The sequence below is a fragment of the Strix uralensis genome, chromosome 33 (assembly GCF_047716275.1).
Source record: "Strix uralensis isolate ZFMK-TIS-50842 chromosome 33, bStrUra1, whole genome shotgun sequence".
Taxonomy (NCBI): Eukaryota; Metazoa; Chordata; class Aves; order Strigiformes; family Strigidae; genus Strix; species Strix uralensis.
Genome location: NC_134004.1, coordinates 2,462,234 through 2,490,087, shown reverse-complemented (window position 1 = coordinate 2,490,087; position 27,854 = coordinate 2,462,234). Strand labels below are relative to the sequence as shown.

General features: G+C 47.1%; 1 protein-coding gene across 4 annotated transcripts; it reads right to left on the bottom strand.

Annotated features, from left to right (window-relative positions):
* Positions 1-712: 712 nt before the first annotated feature.
* Positions 713-20,494, bottom strand: LARP4 (La ribonucleoprotein 4). 4 transcript variants are annotated; one of them, XM_074853910.1, is made up of 17 exons: positions 20,352-20,482; positions 14,789-14,963; positions 14,435-14,582; positions 12,671-12,829; positions 12,266-12,341; positions 11,589-11,725; positions 10,716-10,819; positions 9,573-9,683; positions 9,144-9,197; positions 8,293-8,502; positions 7,693-7,796; positions 3,793-4,026; positions 2,947-2,995; positions 2,597-2,755; positions 1,885-2,006; positions 1,434-1,602; positions 713-1,252 (listed from the first exon to the last, which is right to left on the bottom strand). In XM_074853910.1, the coding sequence occupies exons 2-17, from the start codon at positions 14,837-14,839 to the stop codon at positions 917-919; spliced, it is 2,223 nt and encodes a 740-aa protein (XP_074710011.1). In that variant the 5' UTR covers positions 14,840-14,963; positions 20,352-20,482; the 3' UTR covers positions 713-916. The 4 variants fall into 4 exon arrangements, with proteins under 4 accessions (XP_074710011.1, XP_074710012.1, XP_074710008.1 ...); XM_074853911.1 differs by having other exon boundaries at positions 14,435-14,579; XM_074853907.1 differs by lacking the exon at positions 14,789-14,963 and having other exon boundaries at positions 20,352-20,494.
* Positions 20,495-27,854: the final 7,360 nt, after the last annotated feature.

Genomic DNA, 27,854 nt, shown 5'->3' with positions numbered 1-27,854 from the left:
TAACACCAAGTACTGTGTAGCCACCCCTCAGTCCTACACTGGGCCTGCCTCAGGAAACCATACCAAGAAAAATGCACAAAAGTCTGTAATAAAGAGATTAGAGAAAGCAACAAGCAAGAAAAAAACCCCAAACCTAAGAAGTTGCCCTCAAAAGGAGGCGAGGAAAAAGGGCAAATTAAAAATTCTGACGTGCTCCCTTCTGCCTCCTTCCAATTGTGTCTAGAAGACAAATTTTTGCTGTCCACATACTCTCATCTACAATCCAGTATCCTGTAAAAATTATAGTTTAAAAAGCTTGCTGACTGAATTATTAGTAAGGTCAAGAGACTATACTTCAAGCTGGAAACACAAAGTTTACTACAGTAGTACATTCAGTTTTTATCATCAGTGACTAAGTGATGACAACAGTATCTGGCTGCACTCACTCCACTCACACCGACCAAGCACCTCAGCTGCAGACGCGCTCTGCAATGCAAGGCCATCAATGGCAGACACATCATCCGACAAGCCAAATGTTAAATAGGTTAAAAAAAGTTCTAATTTTACAGAAATGCTCATTTTTCAAAAATAATATTCTCTTATCCTTTTCCTCCTACACTGAGGGACAGGTTAATTTGTCAATTCATATTCTTTCACTTTGTCAAAATGCTAGTTTTACAACCCCAAAACTGATTTCAAGCAGGAAACCCTCTGCAAATTAAAAACAAAAATACAAAAATTATAATCTCTATATTTATATTGATTGGAATCCTCCAGCATTTGTGAAATCACTTTTAGAGATGAATTTTGGGACCCTCCACACAAGCCACGCTCCAGTTCAGTATTCCCCTTCATGAATACTTCTTTCTCACAGTCTCCTCTGCTGCTTATTAGTCCACAGCTCAAATTAAATAGAGAATAATTGGCTGGACAAGTGTTACTTTGGTGACCGGGGTGGCACATACTGCTCCTTGCCGATACGTCGAGGTGCTCCCTGAGGCGATGATCTGCGTCCAAATTGGCGCCTCTGTTCCCTGATTTTCCCAGCAGCTCCCCTGGGAGGCCCGTTGCCTCGGAACCCAGAATAATCCTTCATTCGACCTTCAACCTTGTCATGAGCCTTCTCCGAAGCCTTCTCAGGTGTGCCGTTTTCTTCATTTTTGGCAGGGGGAACTATGTTGGTGCGATGTTCCCTAAGAGGCTGAACAGGAACTGGGGGAGGCTCCTTTGGGGGCTTCTGGCAAACTTCAGCGTAACTTAGCTTGCGTGGCTCCTTTGGGACCAAGGGAGAAGAGCACGGTTTACATCCCAGCACAACCACGCTTCGCTCCTCCAGACCATCCCAGGCACAACGTCAAGGCACGACAGCGAGAACACGTTACCGTGAGCGACTACACCCCAGCCGTGGCAAACTGCACCGGCGAAAGCTCCCCCCGCGCCCCCCTGGGCCTTACCTGCGTCAGCAGAGTGGGAGCTGCACTCACGCTGGCGGGAGGCGAAGGGGGGTTTGTCCTTGGCGGCTTTGCAGCGCTGACAGCGGAGACAGACACCGCCGGGGAAGCGTGGCTTGTAACATCCTTCTGAGCAGACGCTTCTTCCGGTTTGCTGTCTGGCTGAACTGTGCTGTTTAAGTCAAGAACAATTTAACATTAAAACCTACTAACACAGAAATTAATGTTTGAGAAAGCGTTTTGTTTCTGTGAAGTCCCAGCTGTGTTTTTTGCGGAAAAGAATGGTACAGCCATTACCACCACGATTTGTTATTTCCATCTAGAGGCCTCGAGAGAAGCTGCCTACCACAGATGAAGAAGAAACAACAAACATTATCGCCACCTTGCCGGACACCGGCTGGAGAAATCTTGGCTAGAACATGCAGATTTTAATATTCTCAAGTAATTGACATACCTTAACACCACCGCTTCAGTCTGACTTGGTGAACTCACACTTGTCACAGGCTGCTGGACAGTGCTGTGCGTCTGTTCTTCCTGAGCAGGAGCTGGACTGCTGGGCAGCAAGTCTTTGCTTTCCTGTGCAGAAAGCGTAAGTTGCAAAATGCAGAAAGATCACAGATGTGCGTTAAGTTGCTCCTCAATGTGCCAGTTCAAGACATCTGAGAAGCGGGATAATTCCAAAGGCTCTCAAGACCCAATTATAGGAATTCTACTGGTTTTGGAGCATCGCCTCTAAAGCAATCACCCTTTGCATGGGCAAAACAAATAGCAGATAAAATGAGAAGTAAGGCTCTAGCACCCAGATTATCAACACTTAGTCCCAGTAAGATTCATCTGGAAACAGTCCTCGCTGACACTACACACAGACTGCTCCTACGTCAACAGCCAACGCTCCTCATTTGCCTGCTTTATTCCAAAACAGCTTACAACAGCGCAATTGCAGAAACTCCAGCTAAATACCCACAAAAAGCCAAGAAAACCAAGAACAGAAAGACAGAAAATGTGTATTTTATATATATATATATATAAAATATTACGTTAACAAACATGGTGAGGCGTTTGGGCTAAAGCATTCTAAGGTGCAGCTCTAACCGATTCTTTAAGAGGGGAGAAGGGAGACACGGCCTACGCTGCCAGCGCGGGCTGCCGGAGTCAAGAGCCGGTACCTTCTCTTTGCAGACTCCTTTAACGATATCGGACATCCTGCTCTCCAGCACAGGCTCGCCCGGTATTTTTGCTGTGCTGCCAGGCAAAGGTGGGAAATTTGATGCTAGCAAGTCAAACTTTGGTGTCTGAGTCTTTGTTTCTGCTGAAGGCTGAGGTCTCTAGACAAGGAAAATACCCGTTAATAGAGCCATAACACCCAGCATTAAAAGCAGGTCAGGGAATTTCCTAGAAACACCAAATACCCACAATGAAATCTGAGAATCTGGGGACTTTGCCATTCCTTCAATAAATGCAAAGCTGACACATTGCACTTTGTGCAGCTTCTCACAGTAAGGGAAGTGGAACTTACTGAAACCCGGTCATCTTCCCGTCTCCTCCGACCTCTGAAAACGTTCCTCCTTTAAAGGCAAAAAAAAAGTCAGTCAGCGCATTCATGGAGCTGAAGTGCGCACTCATCGGCACAAAGGGGAGCCTGTGGCAGGGGATTTACAGCAGCCGACTGATGCTTCTCAAGATACAGTTCTGGGATGTTCTCCATCTTCAGGAGGGGTCAGAGCTCTTACACTCCTGGAATGTGGCCAATAGGGGAAACAAGTTCTCTTTTCTCTCCCTGTGAAGGAGGTACCCTAGAGCATTGTATCTGAACAAGCACAGTGACAGTTACACTAGAATATTATAGAACAGTACCCTATAATTTTATAGTAATAAACTTATTAATCCGATTTCTCACATCTCTGCCTTGGTCACTTATTTTTAAGTGTCTAAATCCTGAATTAACAGACAAAAGATAAAACCAAGTGATCTTAGAAAGTTTAGGAGCATCAAATTCCCTGACCAAGGATTTGCCTATTATTTACAGCAACACAAAGGCCAACTTTACTTCAGCAACTGTTTTAATTCTGGGGACAAATCAGCAGTTATTTTGAAATATGGACACCTCGCTATCTTACTGCAAGGCGTTTCTCAAAATAACTAATAGCTGTACAGTCAAGCAGGAAGCATTCATGCTCCCAGTTAAGTATTTATCACGCCTGGTTTATTTAAATGTCAGTTTTCTCCTGGTCAGTCTTTACAGAAATATATATTGCGGCAGTGGTTGATGATGCTTGGCTCACCCAGAGTCATTAGAACTCCAACACCATGTCCCAACCGCGCTGTTGTGTTACAGCAAGCAGCAGCACACACAGTTCTTTACCTGCCCCTGCCAATACCGAAATCGCCGTTCTGCTCCATCTGTGCGGTAGGAGAATCCTTCTGGGAATACCCTTGGTCTTGGTGCCCAGGTAACGTACTGTTGTGTCGCTCCATGACAAAATTCCTTGAGTTGGTTCTGCTCAGTGGTCCGTCCCCCCCTGGCATGGTACTGACAGCAGCTGGACCCTCCACGGCGTGTTCCGAGCTGTTAGACGATCGGAAGTGAGGCTTCACGCTGCGGGACACAGAGCAGCAGCTGGGTAATCCGGAGTTTAAACACGATGACACAAAACTACCACCAACTACAGTTAATTCGTAGCTGACAAGAAAGGAGGAGGTCAGTAAATACTGGAACTCCATCAGAGAAGTTGTTTCCTACACACATTTGTCAAGAACAAAGAAACTGTTCTCCTTACCTCCATCTATTCCTTTTGTTACAGTTTTCTTGCAACCTCCTCTCCTGTCAAGTGTTGCCATTTGAAGAAAACATTGAGATCACTGCCCAACAGACACCAAACAAGGGGAAAAAACCCCAAAAAACCCTCAACCAATAAAAAGCGCCCCAAAACGTAAGGGCAGTAACAAGAGCCAGAAGAACCCAGAGAGGGAGTCGTCCTCTCTCTGGGCCTGCAGCACGGGGTATTGGAAAGTGATCTGGAGAAATAAGCCAAGCCTGAGGAACAAACCCATCTGGCCACAGGCAAAACAACTGAACTGAAACAAGAAGCCACAAGTAGATGAGGATAAACAAGCTGAAGAGAACGGGAGTTAAGGCTCGGGTAGCCGAAAGCCCACCTCCCCGTGAGCTGGAACAGCCGGGATCTTAGTCTCACTGTTCCTGTTACCAAACGCCCACAACATCGACTCTGCAGTTTACAACACCCCAGACGTTTCATCCAGTTATTGATTATTCAGCATTAAAGCTGCATTCCCTTTGCACACAGATGCAGCTGTGCACGCTCAGTGTTTCTGCAGGTTAAAGCTCAGGGTCTTAAATGCAGAATTACCCAGAAAAACTCTGACCTACCATAACATGGAACAGTTTTCTGGAGCAGCATTGAGGTGCCTTAAGACTATTTTTCACTTCTGCACCTCACTGTCTTTTCCACGCAGCACCAACCAGTTTCAGCAAGCGAGGCAAGGACCTTAAACTCTACCCTTCTCCTCTGGTCAACCCTGCACATCTCGTATTTAAGGACAGGAGGATTTCGCATGCTTATTGTTTTTAAACAATCTCACGATAACACTCCATGCAATCAGAAGAAATTCTGCCACTGCCAGCCAAAGTACGATTCCTGTCCGGGAGGAGAAGTTAACTTGACTACGTGATCTCTCTAAGAGTAGTTGAGGAGCAGCCTGCAGCCCGAAAAAGGGTCCTTTCTTTCAACAGACCATAAATCATGCAGCTTTTGGTTTCTCTAAGTTAAGCAAATATGGAAAGGCACGTTGTGGATGCCACAGACCCTAGACTGCCTAACAAAGAGGTAGTTTCCTTCCAGCTTCTACCACTAAACTTGTTCCCTCCCACTTGGCCAGAGAATTTAAGTTGGGAGGAAAAGAAAGCAAAATAGGAGAATTCAGCAAATGACAAGTTATCATTTGTTAGCACTAAATCAGAACAGCAGTGAGGGATGTGGCTGTAGCAGCAGCAGATTCCTCCCTCTGCCTGGCCCTTGTCCTGTGGTATTTTAAAAATCAGCTCCATCACTACCTGACAGACTCCTCCAGAGCCTTTCAACTAACAGCTGGAAGTTTTGCAGCATTTCGTATGTAACCAGAAAGCAGAACAAAAATCACTTTTCAATAGACCAATTTTGAGTGGACAAATTAATTTGCTTTACCAAAGACATTTTAAGGTACCTTTTAGATGGCTGGATAGAAAAATAACAATTTAACCAATATTAGCACTGAGGATTCTCTGTTACAAAGGCTTGGTCTTCCTTTCCCACAAGGATGTTGCAACATGTCAGGGCAAAATAAATATGACAGGCTTAAACAAATGTTTAGCTACAGAGAAAATCCAATACTTAACTATTAACTGCCTGTATGACAAAACAAATCAAGTTTAATGAGCCAGGACAGAAACTCAAAAGCAGCAGCTGGATGAACCTCTCCGAACGAGCTCTTCTGCAGTTCAAGAGAAGATAGGCTGAGCAAAGATTAATTCATACTTCATAGCTTCAAGAAGCATTAAGAAGCAGTTTTAAGGCCCCAATAAGGTTAAGTTTTCCATCAGCAAAGACCATAGGGAGGAGGAGGAGGTGGTAAGCTAACTAAATTCTTCCATTTTGTTCAATTCATTCCTAAAATGGAAGATTCTCAAGTCATTATTCAGCCCTCAGATCTCATAATCTTACCCGTCATTGAGAAGGCCACAATCTTGTCTGGGCAGAAGAGCAAAGCAGGAAAGACAAGGAAAGATAAGGCAGAAAAAAAGCAGAGAGAAGAAAAGATGATGGGAGAGAGCAAAAAGAAGGAAAAGCGTGAAGTGCAGGCTGCCCAGACATCGACTGTTGGACCTGTTCTCTCTTAGCGCGATACTTGATCATCACTGGGCCAAACCTTCGAGGCTGCGCCTCACTGTTACCTTGGCAGTCGCCTGTTTGCAAGGGAATCCTGCTGAAGCATAACTAATGTCTGCTGCCAGAATATGAAGATTTATTACCACAGAAACACAGCTTTGTACTAGGCACAAAGGCTGAGCAAGATTGGCAGGAAAGATAAGACAACCAAGGCAGACCAGCAGAACCTGTACACGCTTGACCCTAAAGCTATAACTTCACAATGACTGAAGTTTTACAAATGAAAGTCTTTACATAACCAGAAGAGTTTTAAAAGCTTAAGGATTGTACAGATGTGATCTACAAGGCAGCAGTCAATGTGTGGGCATTTCAAGATGTTAGTATTTGGGTACATACAATTCTTGTACAGTTTCAGCATCCACATACCTGAGAGTTTTTACAGGCTTTAAGTTTGGGCCCAATTTAAGGTAAAAAAAAAAAACCCTTTACAAAAAGATCTTAGTTGGGAGCTGAGCAGCTGTAACCGAATCAGCTGTCCTGTCTTCCAAGTAGAGTTTTACTACCAGTTTCACAGCCTGTATTAAGACTCTGCTGAGTCACGGCAGACCAAATTCTAACTTCACCTTCTGCCAACAGCCACAAACCTTAACTGCATCACAAAACCACTTATGGCACTGGCAGTTGTCAACCGATTTCTCAAACAATATAAAAAGCAATTCCCATGCTACCAGCCCGCATGCTGAATACAGTGAAAGAGCTTGCAAATAAAACAATTTCCACCCACACAAACAGATTACTACTCCATTGTATTTACAGAGTACTGTTCCAGCAAATACAAAGCTGTTTCCTCCTCCCCAGTGTTTATATCTGAGCTGAGTCCTTACAGTTATCAGGAAAGATGGGGATAAAGCAAATAAATTATAGTAACAGACTCAGCGTCAAGCAGTTTTAGCGTACAGCAGTCAGGGCATGCAACTCTCAGCTGCATAAACTGAATGGCTCTCTGCAAGACTAATCACACAACAGGAAAAGCTTACGTTTGTGCTGCAGGAGTTTATAATCTGCGTATAACAAACATAATTAGAAGTATTACCTTAAGAGGAAGTTATTTATTTGTCTGCAGAAATTCCTCTGAGGCTTTTAAAGGAGTTACCTTTGCTCTCTCCAGCACACATGTCCATTATTTTAGGATCTTAAGCTGCCACCTTGATTTTAATTTTATTTTATAGATCAAGTTGAAAAACGTCATACATATTTGATAAACAAAATAAGTAACCTAGTCCCATCAGAAGGCACTGCATTTTACAAGTGCAAGGAACACTTCAGGATCTCAATACTGTAAGTTCTCCGAGAGCAAACAACTGACAGAGCTATCTTACCGATTTCTATGGAATGGGCGACCTATACTCAAAGAAGCAGCATTTGTTTTATATGATCCTGGTGTATTAAAGCCATTCACAAATCCACCGTTAGGAAAGGGGGCCTGCAACAGACAGAACAGTCTCAATGGCTGAGCTAAAAAGAAAAACGTTTGCAGTTTTATGAGATCAGCTTCAGCAGTTACTCATCTAGTCTGCTTGTACTTTTACACTGGGCTACCGTATCTAGGATGTCGTAAACTTACTACTAAAGCAAAAACCCCACCAGGTTACCAGCCTGCACATCGACTTTGGCATCAGAGTCCTCCTGTTCCTGGAAGAGCTACAAAGCTCCTCCAGCAGCACTACCTACTGGATAATGGAATTTCACACCAAAATTTCTTGAAATAAATGGCAGCCAATGGCGAGACGGGCAGCCTCTCCGACAGTCTTGCTTTATCAGGTCCACGACATAACATGAAGTATCATAAAACAGAGGGATCTGACTAGAAAACCTGTGCATTCTACAGCTGAAAAGCCCACGCACCCTACTGATTTGTTAACCAAATTATTGCTGCTGGTTTGGGCTAGCTCCTCTCATTTTCATCAGCTGTGACTTACCAGTGGCGTTTCAAAGTAAGGTGCAGGATTTGGAGACCATGTCTGAGGCACAATGCTGTAAATAGAGTACTGCTGAGGACTATATACAGGCTGCATAAACAGTGGTGAGGCAAACTGTGCTTGGGTTTGAACCGGCTGAGTATAGACACTGGAATCCACTACCCGGTAACCATTCTTAGCAAAAAATGTGTTGATGGCTTTTATCCTTGCCTGCAAGATATCAAGTCACATTGCATACATTAGCTGGGAGAAAAAGAGAAGCAGAACATGAAATCTTTCTTGCCTACTGAAATGGTAACAGAAGGGATGTGAAGAGGAAGTAGGTTGATTACCGCTTACAAATAAAAACTGATAAAAACCAATCCAGATTACATTCTTACAGCGTGCTAAAGGGAAGGACACACATGCTGCTTTAGCTAGAGAGCTCGTCCAGTTTAAGACAAGCACTACTTCCTGCAGCAGTAGCTGTCCTGACAGTTCCCCCCGCAGTACAAACAGCTTGCTTCAGCCTTATTTGTGGAGCAGCTAACTCAAGCTAGAGACTCATGATGGCAAGAGTCCCTCTCCTGAGTTCTGCAGACCCAGATTCTGCGGAAAGTGGAGAAGGGAAGACGAAACAGGAATGTATTTCACACCTCATGGGAAGCAGCACTGTGAATAACCAGCAGCCACTGAACTGTAATTTTTCAAAGCTACCCATGACCTCATTCAAGTTAACAGCCCACAGAGCGGGTGTTACGAACCATCCCCCGGCTAATTCCTTAGCTTCCCCCCCCAAATGCCCACTATCATTTAGACAGAAACAATACATAATTCAATTCAAACAGAAACCTCATATAAAGCAGCCTTACCATTACTGGCTTGCCCTGAAAGGTTTTCACTTCTTCCCTTAAATATTTAAATGCCTGCACATACAAAAAAGATTAACATTAGAATGTCTTGATCAAATTGTACTTCTCAAAGGATATTACATGACTTAACATGACTGTGTAGCAACATGCTTCCCCGTTAGCCCAGTTAAATTCATTAACACTTCAAATTCAGGATACCAGGTGTCAGTTATGGCCGGAGAGTACCGAGGCAAGAGGCAGACAAGAGAATTGTAACTCCACAATCTCTCAACTTTTCTCTCTATGAACTAGAATTTGCCAATAACCTCTTAAAATAACAAAAAGGGGGATCAGTAAATAAACATTTCTTTTAGCTGCAGGTGCAATTCTCTTCAGCAGGGGAATTAACAACAAACCAGAGATGTTGTTAACAGTTGAAGGCAGCCTTACCTGTTGCGCATCTGTGTCTGACTGGAATGTAACGTACCAGTTGTTGTTGTGAGCAAACTCACAGCTTATCACTTTGGGGCAGTTCTCATTTTTAAACAGAGCCTTAACCTCCTAGGGGAGAGAAGAAGTCAGGCAGTTAAGGGGACCTAGCTCTGAGCTGTGAACTGAACACTAAGCCAACAAAAGCTTACACTCCAGCTCCTCAGCCACAATTTTCCCCTGCCCAGGGATGTTCTTTCATGCCCTTGACGGGTCTGGCAGACACCAAATTATCCTCTACCTGTTTCTGAACCCAAGAACACCAGTCCAGCCTACGAGCTCCCCAGATAAAAAGTAGCAGGCCCATCTGGTAAGAAAATCAAGATCAGTGTAGAACTGGTGATATTTCCATATGAAAGAGGTAGCAAAAATGTGGCTTTAGATCGGGAGAGTCATCTAGGACAAGAATGATTCTAACAAATATTTCTAAGTCAAGGCAACCTGAAAGCTTTGCAATAATCAGATTTTAAAGAGAGGGCAAAGCAGCTGTTCAGCGTTTGCATTAAAAGAACTAATTAAAAATGCTAGCAGACAAACATCCTGTGTTACAACTTTAAAAAACAAAGAACTAAATCATTCTGTTAGCCAAATATCAGTAGGAATTTTATTATCCTCCCTTCTCTGAACTTAATGAGCTCAGCTCACACTGGGTCACAATGAATGAGAAATGTTTAGTAACATTTCTTGCTGCCAAAACAACCGTCTGACTTCAAGTAAAGTTACTGCTGTGACAAAAATTCAGCCTGAATTCCAAGCTATGCCCTGGACTGATTTTATTTTTGGATCTGAAAAGAAACCAGTTCAAACTTCCTTCCAGAAAAGCCTAGCTAGCTCAATTTTTGGTGAAAAAAAAGAGCTTACTTGTGAGCATTTTAATATATTAGTAAATAATGGGAAGGCACAGCGATGACAAGTTTTTGCTTTGGCTTTTTTGACAATACATCCAGGCAGAAAAAAAATCACTTATGTGGTTACAAGAAAAATATCTGCGTTTAATCAAATTAAATACAAGTTGACCTTTTAAGCAACACATCCTGTTGCTGTTTGAAGATACCTTCCAAAAACATCAACAGGCTTTTATTTCTTTCTTTTATATTTATTTACCTCTATCGGTGTTGTTTCAGGGATCTCCCGGAGAATGATAATACATCGTTTGTGGTTTGGTCTTACTTTCTCCCCTCTCTCATCCACTTGTACCATAGGAGAAGCTAAAATGAAAATATAAAAGTTGGCTTAAAATTGGACATTGTGCACTGCAAAACGTCTCAGCAGTGCTAGACTCCATTATCCAACCTGGAACAAAGAACTGCGGTGGACTGCTTAAGAAACCAGATTTCTTGAATTCAGGGTCAAAGACAGTTTTGTCAGCTACAGTCTGTTAGATCTTCAGAACTTTTTAGCTGTTTGGCTGCTGCCGCCTCCATCGGCAGCTGGGATGTCTGAAAAGCTCAGTCCCAAGTTCAATTCACTCCCAGCTCAAATTCAAGAGGATATAAAACCACTCCTAGACAGAGCCCTAACAGGAAAAGTTCAAATAAGAGTAGGGAAATCAAGTCAGAATAAAGTCTTTAAAAGTTCACTTATAACTGTTTCCACAAGAAACATGTGCAGAATCAGCACAGGACAGTACATCAGAAGAATTCTAGCTAACTTTCTAATAAGCTTTTTCTAGTTTTATCACTTCTAGTAAACTTTTGCAGTGAGTCAGACGAGGTTTAGTCCCAGAATAAGACTTTCGCTGCTAGCGATATCTTAGAGTAGCCTCTTACTGGGACAGATTTAAGCAGATTATTATAAAGCATAACTAGAACTCAGGAGTCTGGAACAGCCACTCATTCAAACATCTCTGCAGAATGAGGTTCCCATCACCATTTACCAGACCAATATGCCATAACCAGCTAAGAGACTAATACATCTCTCTAGAGCAAGGAAGGATTCTTTGTTCTACAAATACAGACACCAAACACCCAGACTTACATCTCAAAACTTCAAGAATAAGGTCCATATCAGTTGTCAGCTTCTTAATACCTTCCATGTTGGCAATTGTCCATATTGGAACAAACTGGTCACTATCCATTTGAGACATCAAGTAGAGATCCTTTGAAAGATTCTCACTAAAAACACATAAGTTCACTATTTTAGAAAAATTCTGAACTTTACTTACAGAAGCCTCAAAACAACAGGATAACTATAGGCTTAAATATTCACCAATACCATTCGCAGCTAACTAGCCAAAATGTACTCTGATTTTCTCTCCTGCAAAAAATCCTATCAGATCGACACAAAGCAGAATAAGATAATTAAAACACTTAATAAAAGTTACAGTGCTCTGGACATTAGTCTGCAAACAGGGTCTTGCAAAGGGACCTCTTCTGGTAACGCACAGCTAAAGTATCTCAACACCTTACACCTGCGAAGCACCGAAGTCACACTCGGTTCTCGTTAGGACAAGGAGGCACAGACAGGACTGAAACAGCTGAAAGGTACCGTGGGGTTTCTACAGCATTTTAGCAAATCTTGTTTCATATCACAACCAACTCTCTCACAGTTAACATTTTTATGAAGATGATAGCACATATCAAACCAAAAAAGGGAAAAAATTGTCAACGATTTTAATAAAGGGTTTGTACAAAGTTGAATTAACTGTACTGTACCGTGAGAAGCAGAATTCAAGTTGTTTTTTCAAACATTCTCTAATGTCTTCTGTGGACACAGTGGAGCTGCCTTCACCTAGAAGTTACCACATTTGCCATCAGATCTCAGTTTCACGGTAAGCATACCAGGCAAGAACACGCCTCATTGTGCAATAAAAGAATGAATGCTTCTGGGTAAAACCAAGAGGAAAAGGTCATCTGGGACGTGCTTAAAGGCCACCATACTACACATCTGCAAAATGACTTCGATCCCACAGTCCTCACCTACTCAGCCAAGCACCACGGCTGCCTTGGAGCTTCGGGAACAGGCAGGGAACGTTTCCGAGCTCCTGCTCGGTCACAGCAGAACCGCAGACTTCAGAGGATTACAGATACCAGCAGCGGTGTTCGGACTTAAATACTCACCAGACACTTCATAGATCTGGTATCCAAGATCTTCAGTTGCTAGGACAATTCCATTTGCAGATGCTTCATCAACTCCTGTGCCATTTCTTGTGGCTTCACAAGACGGGGAATACATCACTTCATATTGCTTGCAGCTGTCCTCTGAAATCTCTATGTTACCTGGCAAAAGAACGCACCATCAACAGAAAACCTACTATGAGCTTCAGAATATTTTCCATTTGAAAAATTTTGGCTACCAACATTAAACCAAATACTCAAGAATGCTGTAACTGAAAGTGTCCAGACTTACTCTATATTTCTTAGATTTTCAACATCTACTTTGTATTGGACAACACTTTCTACCTCTCCAACTTCAGAAAGATCTTCTGGTTTGCACTAGGGTCTCAGGGATAAGGACATAATAGGATTGTGAAACTGCAAGATCCCCCAAAGCGGCAGAGGATCTAAAAACCAGGTTTTTCACCTGAAATTTAAAATATTTAAACAAGGTTCCTAACAACAAAGCACTAGAATAGCTCACATCACTTCCACGCATTACGTGATTCTTATTTATATAAAGGACTCAGGAGCATCTAATGATTGTTCTAAGACACAGTGGAATGACACTGAAACTGGGCAAACTCTTGTTCAGGACACCTCAGCTTAGTCTTCACCAGAGCTGCTCGAGATAGAAATAAATGCAATTTCAGTGTAATCCAACAGTCAGGGAAAGGAGATTGTTCCAAAAAAATCAACCGCTCTGGTAGATCTTTTTCCACACTAATGATGAATTCACTGAAAACATATTTGGAGAAGAAATACTATTCAACTACTTAATTAGAAATTGCTTAAAAGCAAGAACAACATATTTGGAAAAATCGCCCTTAATTTTCCAGCAGTGTAACGCTGCCGTGATTGCTTCATATTGTTATGAAGAGACAAATGAGTTTCTCTCAGCCAATGCACAAGCTCAGTACTCTCTCTTCACTTCTGCTGACTTACCAGAAACTTTTCACAGGGCCACACAAACTGAATCCTCCCTTCTTTATCCCTGACTTTTCCTAAACCCTTTTCCAGCAAATCTTCTGCTTCCTAATCAACAGGCCTCTGCCTGTTTGAGTAACCTCAGCTGTACAACTGGCTTCATATCAAGTCTGAGCCAAACCAGAAGAGTTAAACCGTTTGAGTATTTAGTTGTGGATGACAGGACTGACCATGTGGTACGGATGGAAAATGGAGACTGATACAGAGTACAGACAATACAGACTAAACCGAAAGGAACAAGCCATAGAAGCTTTGCTTTACTCCAGTACAAACGCTACCGTCTAACAGTGCTCAGCAGCACCTCAGCGATCTACCAGGATTGCAGGTGGCCCTCAGATCTTATCTTCCTGTTCACAGGGTCAAGTGTATACTAAAGTGCAGCAATGGCGAACGAGTCACGAATCCATTTCTACACATTTAGCATCTTGCTCCCCTCTTAGCGCGTTACTCAGTCATCATCGGGCCCCCGGGTCCTGTTCCCTGCTGAAGCGCTCTGTCCTAGCACAGCTCCGCACACCTCGAGTCCCTCCACCAAAGCTCACTGCTCAGCCCTACGAGCTCTATCACCTGCCCGCTGCTTTCTCACGTTCTTTTCACACTTGTCGCTACATCAGCACTAACAACCTCCAGGACAAGAGCAAGAGGCTCCTTCTGGCTGCTGAGCTGACAGAGAACGCTCAGCGCTACCCTGCGAGGGAGGGATCTTGGGCAGCGCGTACGCGCGGGCCCGCGACATCTCACCCTCGGAATGAGTCCCTTGCGCAGCCGCTGTTTCTTGCCACGAGTGCTCTGCGCCATTGGTTGGTGGCACAGCCTCACCACTCCCTTGGGGTACTTCTTGCCACACTTTTGCGTTAGGGTTTAAGCCAGCACCTTTCGATGTTACCTGCTGAAGAGACCAGAAAAATAGGAACGTTATTAGGAAAAATAATCCAAAGATGCTTTAGAAGTCAAGCCAGACAATATAGGTGAATTTAGTGATTTTCTAGAGAGTTCCACATCTCAAGGAGTCTAACCAGCTATTAAGCACCTATGTGATTTTTCATTAATCAAAACAGGAAAATCCTTGGTATTTTCCAAGTATTTCATTTCTACCTCCATTAGAAGTGTTGCCTTCAACCTCTCTTTATTGACATCCGACAACATCAGCAGAGGAAGCGGCTAGCCGTCAAGGACTCTGGTAAGTCATAAGCTTTTAAAGACTTGACTGTCATAATGCTCCAGTCCCCTTTCACCAGAAAGGGAAATTTTCCCTCCTCCAGACCCCTTCCTAGAAAGGAAGGTAAAAAAACATATGTCAAGGAGAAGAAACTAATGACTTACTGAATTAGTGACATCTATACTAACCAAGCACCACCTATGCTATGCCAGGATCCCTCATGAACTTACCTGAGTGCTACCTGATTTCCCCATGAGTTTACCTACATCTTACACACATCAACGTACGCTAATAATTTCGTTAAACCTGTAACCAAGGAGATTAAAGTTTTTGAAGTGCCAAGACAAACATACACACCATCACAGCCCGCTGGGAGGGGGGAACAGGATCATTTCTCTTTGAGACTGGGCAACAAGGACCATAATTAGAGCAAGAGGGTAAACAATGAGGAACTGCTGGATCCCAACCTGGAACCTGACACAGATAAACACTTATTCCTACAGTGAAAGACGGTCCCCTCCGAAGTCCCTTTTGGGGAGCTGCTGAGAAGCACAAAGGCGTTTGGGTAAGGAGTCCCATAACCCAGCAGCACAGAGGACAAGCACTGTAACGGCTTTCACCCTACCGTGATAAAACTAACTCCCTCCACGTAGAGAAGAAAACTGTGCTTTTTGCAAAAAGTCTCCTCCCAAGAATTTCTGACACCCTACGAGCAACTAACATGGCTTCCTCCAAACAGGTTCCTTCAGACACTGAGTGGCAGTCCGCTTCACTCACGCAATTTGCTTGAATTTAAAAGGCGAAAGCCATTCATCCTAGCTCGTATCTCACAAATTCACAAATAAGGAAGTTTGATATTTCAGAGGCCAGCCTCCTGGATTCTGAAATTAAGGAGTGGCTTACTACCAGGCCTCAAACATAAAGCAAAAGGATACGGAAGCAGTTGCAATAGCTTTAGAGATAATTCCTCTCCAAGGTCACACCTAGTTCCAAAGCTATTTGCTGCAAGGACAAGCCCAAATTCGGTAACAAAAAGCCTCCAAACACTGGAGGGGTTCAAGACAATCACAAGAGAAGGAAAAACGAAGATCACCATTTCCGCAAGGCCCTCTTTGGGATTCAGAATCCCCCAGGCACAACTGATTTAAGCCACACAGCAATGGAGTTTTCCTCCTGTCGTTAATCTTAGCAGAAGAATATAGCTGGAAACAGAAAGAAGAACTAGAAAAGGTTCAGTGTGAAGGGACACGTGTACATTTCCCTTTTCAGTTTTCAGAGTAGTTCTTCTCCAACAAAACAACTTTAGAAGAAAAACCCAGTAACCTGTTGCACCCACGTACTCTCACCATCGACACAGTTCAGGAAGTTCAAAACTTCACCCAGAAAAACTGCTGGTCACTCCCATGATGCAGCTACCTGTCAGCGTGGGCACCTGCTCCACAGCCGACAACCGGCAGATCCCACTTCCTTGAATTTATATTTCATCAAAGCAAAAAAAGACATGTCCAGGAGATGATTCATTATTTTATAAAAATAAACACCTTACATCTCTGAGGTTAGTGTTTAGCTCAAGCTGAAAGTAATTTTAAGGAACAAGTATGATAAAGTGAAACTGAAACACTTCAGGGAGATTACCCCACTTCTGGAGGTGATCAGAAGTAAAAACCAACGCTGATATGGCAGATGACATTACTCACTTTAGCACATACTGAGAGACGCACGTGGTAACGTGGAAATTCAAAAATCACAGGTCCAAGTGAAAAGTGCTTAGAAACTAAGAAGATGCAGGCTGATAAAGTGATGAATGGACCTATTAACACAACGGCTGAAATACACACCTGAAAGAGTGTGGGCTACTTCCTCTGCGTTCTAGAAACACTTAATGACATGTAATGCAACTCTGCAAGACCCAGCCCTGATGTCATGCATCTTAATAGCAAGACACCATGGACTGCGAAAGGATAAAAAGTCCCTAATTTACATAAGCTTTTTGAAAATAGTCTGCTATGCTCCAGGAGCAGCACCACTCCATTCTGGCAAGTGGCTCTTCTGAAGAGAAGGCCAAAATATCAATTCTTGCTTATTTAACTGAGGCTAACAAATACCAAGGCCATTTGATTGGCTGCAGAACAATCCTCCCAGCTGCTATCGGGAACTTTCATGACGAGGTTAAAGCTTTACAGAGTTACAAAGGTTAGGAACACTCGCTGGTGTCCATGAGCTGACAAAGCTGTCCTCCTCACCAGAGCTTCCCTCTAGTTTACGTTACTTTCGGCAAATGCGGATCAAAGCCTCTCCTCCAGCAATTCCTTAAAATTGACTATCGAAACATCTACCTCACTTTGAAAGGATGACAAAGAATATTTTTCATATTGTAACAGTCTGAAGTGCATTTAACAGATTCAATTAAGCCAACAAAAAAAGAAAGTGCTCAGTTTCTTCTAAAGCATTCAAATTATCCTGCAACCCAAATCTTAACACAGAGCTTGTGACAGATTTCCTAGAGCAGACTGACTCTCTAAAAGGGAATCTAAGTGAAAAATCTAGAAGAGAATTTAATAAAACTTGTGAGATGAGAATCTAAACATTTTCCAGAAGTGGAAATGTAAGCAGAGAGAAAAAAAACTGAAGGTCAGCAAACTTATGGGAGGTTGGCAAAGAGAAGCCTCGTGCTGGCTGGGGGACGCGCCAGGTAGGGAAGCAGGCGTCTGCGGTGGACTCGGGCACGCGCCAGCGTAGTTACCTGTCACCTTCTCAAGGCTCAGCCAGGCTGTGCAGCAAACCAAGAGAGAGAGAAAGCCGCTGACAAGCTGAAAGCAACACGCACAACTCCTTTGGAACTGCCTGCAGGATATCACATAACAACATTTGGTGCTCTGAACCTCCCAGGTAACTCTCACAACACACATTAACTTTAATGGTTACAAGAGAGTTACTTCCACCGAACACAGCATGTTTTTTTCATTAGCCAGCAGGAGCACCCCAGAACTGGGGGTGCCTCCTTCACCCCTCGGTAAAGCAAGCGCACGGTTGTGCCGTACGAAGATGGCACCACCCTCACCTGTGCCAACTGTGTCCATCGCTTGTGTGAGCAGGGACAGTCTGGGGGGTTTGCACCTGGAGGGAAGCAGGAAGCCTCACCTGCTAGAAAAGGGGGCCAGCAATACTCAGGGCTCCACACAGTCCTGGTTTTCTAGCTAGGAAACACCGCTGGCAACAATTAGGGCAGTGTTTCACCCACCTGAAATGCACAGATTTAAATTCTTCCAATAAGTTACTAATATGTTGAATTAGGAACACGTACCCAACTGACCAAAACCCAAAGCAGGCACAGTAAGCCATTATCAATTACATTTTTCACGAAGCACTTAATAATATTCCCAATGCACCTTAATTATCACTTGTTAAGGGCATGCTGGCCCTGGCTGCAAGTGAAAAACAAGGACCTACACCAAACATTAATGCCTGAAAAACAGCACGAGCCTTACACCATTCCCTCACTGCAGCAAGGTTTTATTGAGCTAAAAGATATTAAAGGAAAACAGAATTCCAGCATGCATCCTGTGAGGGAATCAATTCACAATCACAACTTCACTGAAGTCTAAAATACAACGTTGACAGTCGAAGCAAGTCAGCTAATCCCCCCGAAACCTTCGGGACTTCTAACACAATCCTGTACCTTATTTTTCAGGCAAACCCAAAGATCCCAAGAGAAAAGCTGCTGTCTGCTTCTAAGCATCTGACTACAGTGTTTCAGAACGCCTGGGTAAGAGCTCAAGTTCCCTGGCCTGGCAGCAAAAAGGCACCTTCAGAAAGTCCAGATTGTCTTCAGGAACTTAAAATTAAACGTTATTGATGCTTCCTGAACAAAGATCACAGAAACAAACTTGCAACACTATCAGCAGAAGAGAAAGAAGATGATCAAACAAAGCTACCAAAGTCAAGTTTGTGCTCTAAAAGGATTCACTAAATGCCCAGACATGCACTGCCTGGCCTCGCGGGCTCCTGATTTGCTTCAGCTCCCTCTGAGCAGCCCCAGCCCCATCCACAGCACATCGGCTCCATGTCACGGCTGCGGGTTCCTGACCCTGCCTCGCACGGCCGCTGCTCAGAGGGGCCACCTCCGTCCCGCGGGCTCAGCACCGCTCCGCCGCGCTCGGCCTCGGATGAGGTTGGCTGCTCGCAGCTCCTGGCTGCAGTCATTGGGCTGCAGCTCTGACTAGCTTGAACAGTTCCTCTTCTCGTTAAATACTGCAAAACCAAATTCTTTAGACCTGTTGTTCTGTGTCCATGACATATTTCTTCCTCTTAGTGCAAGTCAAGTAACATTCGGTTCACAACTGAGGCAATTAGCTTAAGAAAAAGAAGATGTTTCCCAAACCTTTTTATTCAGAGGTTCTTAACGGTGGAATATACGTTGGTATTCGTGTGAAAGCCCACCACCGCCACCGCACTTGAACTGAACACACCATTAGCAGTCGACTGGCTTCCCTCGGTCACTTCTTAATTACCCCAGCAGCTGTTTGCTTTCTAGTCTTTTTGGACAAAACTTACTGCAAAGTTTAAAGAAGCAGCGCAGTTGCCTGGATTTGTCCAGTAAACGCTGAAACTGCTCCACCGAATCCCCTGAAACGCCGTAAATACACGAAGCACGGGCGCGGGCAGCGGCTGCGGACCCAGGCCCGGGCCAACGCGCTGCCCACCGCCCCTCCTGCCGCGCGGAGCGTCCGTGTGGCGCAGGGAGGGACACACGGACACGTCCGCCCCACCTCGCGCCCTCCCCAGGTGACCTCCACGCCTGGGGACGGGCCGACCGCGCTCGCAGCCGGGCTCCTCACCCCGACACGGCCCCTGGCCCGGCGCCGCTCAGAAACGGCGGGGCCGCCCCGCCAGCCGAGCCCTCTCCTCCCGCTGCCCTAAATCACCTCCCCGCCCCATCACCCCCGGGTATTTAATTAACGACGCCGCGGACGGGCCGCGCCGCCGCTCCCAGCGCGCCCCGGCCCAGCCGAAAGCGCCGGCATGCAGCTCCGCGGGGCGACCGTGTGCTACCGAGGGGCGCCGGGCCGGGCCCGCCCCGCCGGTGCCAGGGCCGCTCCACTCCCCACCGCCCCCCCGGGCGCAGGAGGCCCCGCGAGTCTCGCCCGCCGCCGAGCGGTGCTGGCGCGGCGGCCCCGGCCGCCCCAGGCCCCGCGTAACCTTCACGGCAGGCCGCGGTGCGGCGGCTCCCCCGGAAGGTCACCGCGGTGCCTTTCACCCCCCCCCCCCCGCCACCAGCACCCCGCCGCTCCCACGCGGAGGCCCCGGCACCGGCGGAACCTTCGAGAGCGCCGACCCCCCACCCCCCTTCCTCCGCCCGCCGGGCCCGCGGCCGCCACCCCCGGATTTGCTGTGTCAGCCCCGTCCCCTCCCCCCGGCGCGGCGCGGCCGGCGGCGCGGAGCGGCGTGCGCGGCCTCCCGCCACATGGCCCGGCCCCGCGCCGTCCCGCCGCGCCTCACCTCCACGAACAGCAGCATCCTGCCGCCCGCGCCCAGGCCGGCGGGCCCGCGATCCGCGCCGCGCTCCCCGCTGCCCGGCGGCGGCCGCGCCAGCGCCAGCGATAAGGACACCCGGGCTCCGCCTCCGGCTGCTGCCGCCAGGGCCCGGCCCCCTCCCTCCCTCCCCCCGCCGCCCACCGCCCACTTCCGGGGCGCGCCGAGCGCTTCCGGGGCACGGGCGGGGCCGGGCCGGCCCATTCCCTGCGCGGGGGGGTGGAACCACTCGGCAGGGGCGCGGCGGCTGCACCACTGCGCCCCCCCGCGGGCGGGAGCGGGCTGCGCCGCAGGGCCGGGCGGGGAAAAAGGGCTGGGAGTCGGATTATCTACATTTCTAGGGTTTGGGGTTTTTGTTGTTTTTTTTTTTTTAAATTACAGAACTCAAAATATTTTTTTCTTCCCACCAAACGAAGGCCGAGCCGCGCCCAGCGGCGGGCCGGCCCTCCCGCAGCACAGCCGCCCGCCCACCCGAGCTTCGCACCCACCGCGCCGACGGTTTGGTTGGTTTTTTTTGTTTGGTTGGGTTTTTTCTCCCCGATTTTTCCTCCTTTCGGCTCAGCCCCTCGGCGGCCCGCAGGGGTCACTGCTGAACAGGGCAAGGCCAGGCGCTTCCCGCACCTCCCACGGGCTGAGGCGGGCGAAGCCGCGAAGGGCAGAGGCGATGCCCGGGGAGGGTCCGGCCCTTCCCGGATCCCGGGGGACTGTTCCCCTCCGGCCGTCCCAGCGCGCCCGTCACCCCTCGGGCTCGCTCACAGACCCCCAGTCCCACCGTTCCCCGCAACCGGGCAAGGGGCCGGGGTGTCTTCGACTGCCGGGCACGGGTGGGGAGACGTGGGGATGAGGAGAGAAGCCGTGGGCCCCGTGGAACGCGTCCCTGGGTGCGGGGCTTCCTCCGGACAGCGCCGACGGAGAGGGGCTGAAATCCGCCGCAGCGGCTCCGTAGGGCCAGGCCGTATCGGTTTGTGGCCCCGGGAAGGCCTTGGCCGGGCCCACTGGAGCCCGTTGTTCGTTCCGCGCATCGCAGAGACGTCACGTTTGAGATTAACGGCAGGGAAAGGCCCCCGGATCTCACCTGCTGACAGCCCCGGGACCCTGCTCTCGCTGGTGTTCCGCGGGGACAGCGGTGGGGAGCGCCGCCGAGGGAATTCCTGCAAGGAAAACCCACTGTGAAGCCATTTTTCTTTAGAGCAATGGGGAAAGATCCACACAACTTATTACAGCACGTTTAGGGGAACCAGGGTTGTTTTGGGGATTTGGGGTGACCAAGAAGTATCCGTTAAGGAATTTCCACATTCTGTAGGGGGTTGGTTGGGGGGAGGATACAGTTTTCAGCCCTCGGGGTCCCCGTCCGTAGGACATTGCCACGAGTCCCTCTGTGCTTGCGCCTGCCAGACCCGGCTTAACACCATGACCTGCAATTACAGCCCAGCACATTGGGGGTGTTTAGGTTAGAGCCAGGGAAATAATCAGGGTCCGCGGGAGCGATTAGAAACGGTAGCACAAGGCGCACCGACGGGTGCGGGCGTCTCACTGAGCAGCGCCTCCAAGATACACATGAATGAAAGAAAAGCAAACTAAAGTAGGAGAAACCAAGTGACTCTGAGCAGAAGAAATGAGAACTGGCTATTTACAGACTGCGGAATCCGTTCTGAAAACCCATCTGCTGCCAGGGGCTCCCCGACTACAAACCGCCAGGGACAGTGCGAGAGCAAACCACCTTCAGATCGTTCTTTATGATGATATTTAGCGAGACCTTGTAGTTACAGTATGGAATTGAGAACCTCTTCTTCATTCTCATCTACTTCACCCACCAGATGTAATCAGATTTAGCACTTTTCATCTTCAAAGCACTCTGCAAACATTAACTCATTAATCCTGATGCCCCCTGTGAGGTAGTTAAGTATTATCCCTGTTTTACAGACCTCTTTATCTCCAAATCTGCTCATTAATTTTTAGTGTGCTCATCGCTTTAAACTGAGCTATCTAAGCAACAGAAAAATCGCAGCACAAAAGAGTCCTGAGCCTCACTTCCAACCTGCCGAGTACCTGGATATCCTACAGGAGCTCAGGATGCCAAAACCAGGCCTAAGTATCGCCAATGCTCAGATTAGATCGTTTTCCTGAAGCTGGTTCTGCCCTTCTCCCACAGGATCTCCCCGTTTCACTGAAGCACCCAGCTGGTAAAGTGGTCAGCGCCACGGACGTCAGGCAAGACGCTTCCAGTTTTGGCAGAGTCCTTACACACTCACAACCTCATTGGCTTTAAGTGCAGATGGGGTGAAAAACAAGCCCAGTCTATAGAGCTAGTAAATAATTCATGCTTTGTAACAATAATTCTCTGTCTTCTAAGGGAGCGATGCAGAAGCGACGCAATTCAAGAAACAGAAGACGCTATAATCAGATAACGTTACCACCTATCTGGAAGGCAAATACAAACATTTTTGTGTTTACACCCTGGTGAAGTTTCTTTCCTGTTAGTCACCATCCACTGTTAACTTACAGGAGGGTGGTGAGGCAAACAATTTTCCTTGAACTCCATCCAGTGCTGCCAGGGAGCCTGCTGTCTGGCTCACTGCTCTCCTCCCAAAGGCCTTCTCTCGACAGTTGGTTTTGGAACCACAGCAGAAACAATTGTGCCTTCTGTCCCTGACGTTACAGAGCAGAATGAATCGATGCACAGACTGAAATGAGATGTCATATTGTGAGAACAAATAAAGGGCATGGCAGAAAGCTCCTTTTTTTATGGCAGTCATTTGCCCAGCTTTGTGGAATTGGACTACAGAGGGATTTATTTTTTGTGATAGATCAAATTATCTGATATGAGTGGATGCCAGTAAAAACTGGGATTTCCTGCCACTAACTTCCCTCTGCTCTATTTACTTTTGCTTGCTCTGGGTGCACCTTCTGAATTTATCCCTTATTCCCCAGCAGGAGACAGGGATCCAGTGGCACGCTGGGTCTCAAGGACACTTTACCTGCTGCTCCAGAGCAGCAGGCAGCCCAGCGGTCAGGATGGGGCGGGAGGAAGATGAGGACGGTGACACGTACATCTCAAACAGGGAGCAAAGCCTTTCCCAGTCATCTGAGCCAACAGGACATTTTCAGCACCCGCTGATTTCGCAAGAGGAAACTCCACCTCGAGGTAGCGCTGAGGGCACAGCATCAGGAATTTGTCCTTACGAGGCCAGAAGTTGAATGTTATAACCACCAGGCAGACTGACAAATGCAAAAGAGCAATACCTATTGTAGTCAGAAGCCTGGAGCAGCTACGCTGGCAAAAAGATTAATTACTTCTGGGTGTGAGCTGGAACCGCACACCCAGCAGTCCTGAGGTTTTGGTTACTCCCTTGCAAAGTGGGAAATGCCGCGCTCTCCCTGATAGCGCTGAGGCAAGGATTCGGGTTCCCTTTTCCTGGTATTTTACCTCTGTTCTACCCCCACTGGAATAGTCGTTAGCTTCAGTCATGGCCGAATACAAACACCATGTGTGTGATGCAAGAATAAAACACATTCTCCCTGGTTCTGATGAAGTCCCTGCACAGCAAAAGCTTGACCTGCCAGTTAGGCTGAACTTCAGGGGGTCTGAGGTCAGTTCCTGGGACAGGGATGATGTTCTGGGCTCCATTAACTACAATACGCTGCCTTGTGCCTGCAAGGCCCCAGCGAAATCAGAGCCAATGCCAGCACAGCTAGACCACATTTTGGCCCCAGTGTTCTGTCCAAAGGTCCCAAATCTGGTCTGGTTCCTGTACCCTTGCTACCATCGCCATTATCAGCGAGGAATAAATATTTTTAAACACTGAATAAATATTGAGCTGGCAGTACTCACTCCGCCTCAGCTCTTGTGTGCTGTCCTCCCAGCCAGGGTGCCTCCAGCAGCTGCGGTGGAGCCTTTGGCATTGCAGGGTGTTCCCAACACGGAGCTCTGCAGACACTGGCGGGGCCTCCTTGGTGCCTCGGTAAATATGTCAGAAAAGGCTGGTCTCAGCAGGCCTGTTGGAAACATCTGGCTTTAATTCTTCTTTAAAGCCATGACATTCATTTGGACACCAAACCACTTTCCTTTCATCTACCCGGAGGACTAACCCTGTGGCAGAGCAGCTGACTTTCTGCCTGCCATTAGCCCGTGTTATCCTGCAGGAAGAAAGAGGTCACAGAAGAGCCAGGGCCATGCTCTTCGCAGGCGGAGAGATCTCAGGAGAGGGCGGCAGCTCACAACTGACACTTTCCTGCTCCTCTCCCTCCCCAGAGTTCTTTTCAAGTTGTTTCAAGGCATACATTTCTCTGTCAACATGTCTCAAAGGGGCTCAGAGCCCAGCTTGGACCTGATTTCCCCCTTAAATCACTGGGCTGAGAACCCAAGCACTTGAGGAATAACAGACGTGGCATGCTGTCCCGAGCAGGAGAGAGAGAGCCTTTGTGCTGGAGGGAGAAGCTGTGGCTATGCAGAAATCCCTTCGCTGAGGATGCTGAAGGCTTTGTGGGCGAGCTGGCCCGCTGGGAAGAAGCCTGGCAGAATCAGGAACACAGGAAGAGGCAGAGGAACTTTCTCAACAACTCTCGACCGATAACTCTGGTATCAATAAATGACGGCCCTAGCAAGGAGATGATGTTTTGAACTCTAAATGTGTTATTGTGCAGCAGGAGAGGCCTAAAGCAAGAACGCTGGATGTTGGAAAGATCAGCTGCGCCATCACATGATCCCATGACGCCTGTAACCACAGCAAAGTTTTATCCAAAGCCAGCGAGACTCTTGGCTCTGTTTCTAGGTCTGAGCTCAGCAGAGATTGTGCAGTTGCACTTTCACAAACTTCCATCGATGCTGAAGTAAACGATTTGCTTTCCAGGCAAAACTAAGTCCCACCAGCGTGGGATAGGTGCCTCGGGCAGCCTCTGAGCTGACAAGCAGCAATCGCTGGGTCTTATTCCAACACACTTCAGCGCGAGGCAAACAGCACAGAGCTCCAGCTCCAAGAGGCAGCCAGCACTGAACAATCAATTTCCCATGTCAGACTCCGGCTACGCCCAAAGACTTGGCAGTGCTGGAGTGTATATACTGTGGCAATAATATTAAATAAACCAGCTCTTCTCATCTGCCTACCCTCCTTCCCTGCTACTGGGTCATCCTCTTGAAACTGCCACAGTTAAAAGGATTTACCTTTTTATTTAAAACGCCCATATAAAAGCAATCCACACAGGGAACAGCAAGACAACAATAAGCTCTACTACGAATTCACAGCCCGCTGCCCAGCGGTGCCCGGAAGGAGCACGGGCCTGCCGTGTGGCACGAGCATGGCACTGCTAACCGCTGAGGGAAATTCTTCTGCAGCTCAGGTGGGTCTTTTGGTACCCATGAGTTTCCCTTCTTGCTGCACCAAGATTACGTGTAGGCCAGCCAGGAAACATGCCAGGGTATCAGGAGCTGATCTCCAACGGCGTAGCCCAAGAGAGCTGAAGTGTCCCTCTGCCACCTTTGAACTGTCTCACCCAGGATGGAGACTTCCTGGCGGAGAGGAGGAGCCAGTGAATCGTGCAGGAGAGAGCTGGAGCAGGAAATACGGCTGCCAGGCTGACTCAGCATGGCTTCCCTCTTGGACCTTGGACAGACGGGAGCTGTGAAGGATGTTAATGTTTAACTCCACCAAAAGTCCCTTATTTAGCAAAAGGCATCTGAGACATGAGCTTTTGGCAGGAGACATTTGCTTTGCCAGGAGCCGTGCTGGTGGCAGTGCCTCAGCAGTCAGGTCTGCAATCGCACCTTTCGAAGGCAGTTAAGTCCAAAGGGCCGCACAAGATCTGATACGCTCCAGGAAAGAGATGGATAAAGCCAACAGCATTAATCAGTTCATCTCCCCAGCCTTGCGCTTCGCTGGACACACCAACTCAGGAAGACAGACTGACACCACGCATACGACAAAGCTCATTAGTTGTTTGGGAAATATTGTTATTAGTGATCTCCAAAGGGGCACTGCAGAGCCACCTGCCTTTTCGCTCTCCTCTCTTTCTCCATCTCTCATTCTTCTTCCCAAAGGCATTTAAATCTTTACACAACTGCCTTGGTAAGAAAGAGCATATAATGCCTAAAAAGTAGGGCTAGGACCTTAGGCTTTAATCCCAGCTCTGGTACTGGTTACTCAACAGCCATTTCAGATTCCTGCTCCTCACTTCGCCCATTGTAAAGTGGGGATGGTGCTTCCTGAGCTTCTAATAATGCAAGAGTCACCTAATGAGTGCTAATTAGGAAGATCCAAAACGAAATCACTAGATTAGTGGCCATGAAATACTCACTTGTTAGAGGACTGCTTAGGGGAGCCTCTCGGATGGGAACCCAGGTTTCTGTGCTCCAAAGGCTGGAGCTCCGACCACTGATGCCAAGAACAGCCACAAGCTGCCAGGAAAGGGCTCTACAAGAGCTATTCAGCAGTTCTGCCTTTGTCCCACGGAGAACGTACATCCTGCAGGGAACCCATTCATCCCTTCTATTTGTTGCCTTTGCAATAACCTGAAATGTGTACAAAAGGGAAGAAATCCATAACTGTGTTCATCAGGTAGATCCAATATCTTTCTCAGTCCCCGAGAGGGCTGAGTGAGAATGAATTCTGTAATTCAAGAAAAAGAAGCAACTCTGACTGTCCGAGAATGAAAGAGCTCACAGTAAGGAACCGTGTGGTTAAAGTTACCTGCAGACAAAAAGGGGCTCGCAACACACGGCGGGAGAGACCAGGCCGTCCTGTCGGTACCGCTAGGAACTGGTGCTGCTGTACTGGAGGGAGGTTGGGATTCTTTCACCATGAAGTAACAGCAGCTTTTGCTTTATAAGCCTCCAGTGTGTAGTGCTAGAATAAAGCATGTATCTGCGCTGAGACTGGAATGGTACAACACAGTCATCGGGGAGCTGGAGAAAGAGGTAAACAATGAAGTGTCAAAGTTGATGGATGATACAAATTATTCCCAATACCCAAACTGACTGGAAAGAGCCAGAGAAGGATCTCCCGGTACCCAGTACGTGGGCGTTCAAACTGCAGGCAAAACGCAGTCTGACAGATACAAGGATGCAGGGGCAATGCAAGCCTGACTATAATTAGACAACGATGGGGTCTAAGCTAGCTGTTCCCACTCAGGAAGGTGCTCATGGAACATTATGGGGTATTCAACTCTGCATTCACTGATGGTTAGAAAACAAGAAATATTTTTTAAAAGGACGAGAGCTTAGAAAGGGCTCCAGGACCTGACAGGGGCACTTGTACAGCAACTGAGGTTTAAGGGATACTAGGTCCTATCTTCTCGCTTTCTGGAATAGCAGCTTTCCACAGGGCTTAAAGCTTCTGCTCTTCAGCCCTGAAGTCACCACATCAAATACAGATGTGTGATGCCTCCTTAGTATTTCTCTATTGCCTTGGCTTTATTAAAAAACAAAAAGAGAATGTAAGGACTGACAGAGTATGTTTAGAAATGGAAGTAAAATTC

Excerpts from the sequence above, each read along its gene's own strand:
- LARP4 (XM_074853910.1), bottom strand. The coding sequence starts at position 14,839 with ATGTTGTCGGATGTCAATAAAGAGAGGTTGAAGGCAACACTTCTAATG. Across the intron at positions 9,198-9,572 it reads CAGACACAGATGCGCAACAG|GCATTTAAATATTTAAGGGA; the intron begins GTAAGGCTGCCT and ends TTGTATGTGCAG. Across the intron at positions 4,027-7,692 it reads CGCCCATTCCATAGAAATCG|CGTGAAGCCTCACTTCCGAT; the intron begins GTAAGATAGCTC and ends TGTGTCCCGCAG.